This window comes from Opisthorchis viverrini (assembly GCF_000715545.1).
Source record: "Opisthorchis viverrini unplaced genomic scaffold opera_v5_255, whole genome shotgun sequence".
NCBI lineage: Eukaryota > Metazoa > Platyhelminthes > Trematoda > Opisthorchiida > Opisthorchiidae > Opisthorchis > Opisthorchis viverrini.
Window position 1 is genome coordinate 563,321 of NW_008751911.1, and position 3,213 is coordinate 566,533.

The 3,213-nt window shown below is 47.3% G+C and overlaps 1 protein-coding gene across 1 annotated transcript in view; it reads left to right on the forward strand.

Annotated features, from left to right (window-relative positions):
- Positions 1 to 493: 493 nt before the first annotated feature.
- The window catches only part of T265_09092 (hypothetical protein), a gene marked incomplete at both ends in the record, with an annotated part of 11,594 nt that continues 8,874 nt past the window's right edge, over positions 494 to 3,213 (forward strand). The window contains one exon of the mRNA XM_009175077.1: positions 494 to 785. Coding sequence (XP_009173341.1) covers positions 570 to 785 — 216 coding nt within the window. The remainder of the gene's footprint in view (positions 786 to 3,213) is intronic.

The following is a 3,213-nucleotide window of genomic DNA, read 5'->3' on the forward strand; positions in this document are numbered from 1 at the left end:
CTGGAAACGCCAAAAGCGAGGAATTCAGCTGGGTTCCAGGTGAGTCTCTCGAAAAGCCGAATTTGTTTGCAAATGAGTGTATTTCGCGGTGCGTGGTCAAGATATTTTTAGAGCACACCAGGCTTAGGCGGTGGTCGTCCGAAGGACGGAAATGGTAGGTGGGTGATATCAAAACCCGTGAACAAGTCCTTTATGTACCAAGACTTCATCGAGACGAGTAAACAGGTTATGCAGCTAATTCGATATAAGGTTCTTAAAAATTTCCTGGGAATCCACGAAGAAGAGATGAAGTTGAAGGAAGTTAAGAGCAAGGCGTGGTATATTTTTCAGTAGACCAACGATCTCTGAGACGACAGGGAGATTTTCCAATCCCATCCATGAAGGAGGCACACCTTCAGTGTTCGCCAAAAAACTCTTCAGATGGCTACCCTAGTCTCTATTTGTCTATCTCCCACTAACCTTCCACTTCAAAACGGAACACTGGAATATTGGAGCCAAAGTCAACCAACCAGAAAACCAGATTTTCCCCAACCTGCTGGTTTTCGTTCGCGGCCATTGCTGACCGCGCGATGGCGATACAGGAATGTTTTGAGAGGTGCGAGGTCGAGAACCCAAGGAATTTGTTCGTGTCTATTTCGTCTGGCTTTGTATTCGCCCTGGCTTGGTGGATAGCTATTGATGCTGCTTCTATATACAGCACAGATCAGCTTCCCGGAGCTTATCACACCCCGGGCGTATTCGGAACGATCGCGTTTGTCTTGGTTAATATGGTGCCGAACTCGGCTGTAAGTATATGTTGTGTATTTCGGTGATTCCTCTGAGCAGATATGTAGTGTATTAATCTGATGGGTTTGCATAAGTCTGTGGTGGGTAGCAGGATACTGGAGCTTGTGTATAGGGAATCCAGTTCACGACCGGTTTCGCTCTTCTTGAAGCTCATCAGGGAAGCGCGGTCCCCACGAAAATCAGCTGGGTTCCAAGTGATTCTCTCGTAAAGCCAAATTTGTTTGCGAAAGAATGTATTTCGCTAATTTCGGGTAATTTGGTTTCAAGTGGAGCATAAGGTTGGCGGAAACACTTGGACTGTGCCTATCTGATGGGCTCCAAGGAGGGCGAAAGCATCTGCAGCTGTCGGAATTTTCGAGCAATATCTCGCAACACCTCGAATGTCGTAGCAGCTGAAACATGGGGCGGCTTGGTGCAAAACATTCAGTTGCCTGGAAACGCCAAAAGCGAGGAATTCAGCTGGGTTCCAGGTGAGTCTCTCGAAAAGCCGAATTTGTTTGCAAATGAGTGTATTTCGCGGTGCGTGGTCAAGATATTTTTAGAGCACACCAGGCTTAGGCGGTGGTCGTCCGAAGGACGGAAATGGTAGGTGGGTGATATCAAAACCCGTGAACAAGTCCTTTATGTACCAAGACTTCATCGAGACGAGTAAACAGGTTATGCAGCTAATTCGATATAAGGTTCTTAAAAATTTCCTGGGAATCCACGAAGAAGAGATGAAGTTGAAGGAAGTTAAGAGCAAGGCGTGGTATATTTTTCAGTAGACCAACGATCTCTGAGACGACAGGGAGATTTTCCAATCCCATCCATGAAGGAGGCACACCTTCAGTGTTCGCCAAAAAACTCTTCAGATGGCTACCCTAGTCTCTATTTGTCTATCTCCTACTAACCTTCCACTTCAAAACGGAACACTGGAATATTGGAGCCAAAGTCAACCAACCAGAAAACCAGATTTTCCCCAACCTGCTGGTTTTCGTTCGCGGCCATTGCTGACCGCGCGATGGCGATACAGGAATGTTTTGAGAGGTGCGAGGTCGAGAACCCAAGGAATTTGTTCGTGTCTATTTCGTCTGGCTTTGTATTCGCCCTGGCTTGGTGGATAGCTATTGATGCTGCTTCTATATACAGCACAGATCAGCTTCCCGGAGCTTATCACACCCCGGGCGTATTCGGAACGATCGCGTTTGTCTTGGTTAATATGGTGCCGAACTCGGCTGTAAGTATATGTTGTGTATTTCGGTGATTCCTCTGAGCAGATATGTAGTGTATTAATCTGATGGGTTTGCATAAGTCTGTGGTGGGTAGCAGGATACTGGAGCTTGTGTATAGGGAATCTCACTGTTACCACAACTTTTCGATTTTTCATTTTTGTGATCTATGAGGAGTTCATGAAGGGCTTCGTAGGATTTTAATAACAAATATAACAAATATATAACAAATATATAGTTTGTGTGCACTGCAACAACGCTTTTCAATGTTTGTGATGCATGTGATGCGAGTGTTGTTGGCACAAATCAGTGATACCTAGACCGCCATCCAGCGACCAAGGGAGGTATTTATCGTGAAGGTCCAATTTGTATGGGACGAACCAGCAAGAGTTTGTTTACGAGGTTGTGGTAGTCATTCATCATCATCATCATTGTCAGCTGTAATAATTGCGTACTCGTCGTACAGTGGTTACAGTTGCCGCAGTTTCGTTCACCGATGATTTGGGGGAGGGGGTAGGTAGCTGCGCATTGCAGGGGCGAGCTGGTAAGTTGGTGCATAAATCCATCACTATCAGTGGGGTGTCAAGTGGGGGGTGGGGGTGGAAAAGGAGCTATGCATTGAAGGCAATAGCTTTGATGCACGAGCGCCATTGAGGGCGCGACTGGGCCATGTCTGACAATGTCTCCAGCTATTGATGTGGCCAGTCTCGGGGTCCCCATCCAGGAAGACGCCAATTACCAGCGCAGCTGAGTTTGCTGGTAATGGCTTTCACACTTCGCTGCCAAGTCATTGTCTGACCGCCTCTGGCTCTCTTCCACCTTTCACGTGGTTGTGCGAAAAGAGCCCTTCGAGGAAGTCGATCGACTGCCATACGCAGCACGTGGCCAAGCCACCGCAACCTATGCAGCGTGATTAATTCATCTATCGAGGGTGTTATTTCTCCCGAATACCTCTCGACGTACTTCAGCATTAATGATCCGGTGTTCCCACCAGATTCAGGCAATGCTCCGAAGACATCGATGGTCAAACACTGAAAGTCTTTTGACATCCTCGGCGCGAAGCGGCCAGGTTTCTGATCCATATAGTAATATGGAGCGCACCGCAGCATTATAAACTCGACCCTTGACAGAGAAGCCGATGTCACGCCTACGCCACAGGTGACGTAGGTTCGCAAAAGCTGCTCTGGCCTTCCCAATCCGGATGGAAATTTCATCTTTC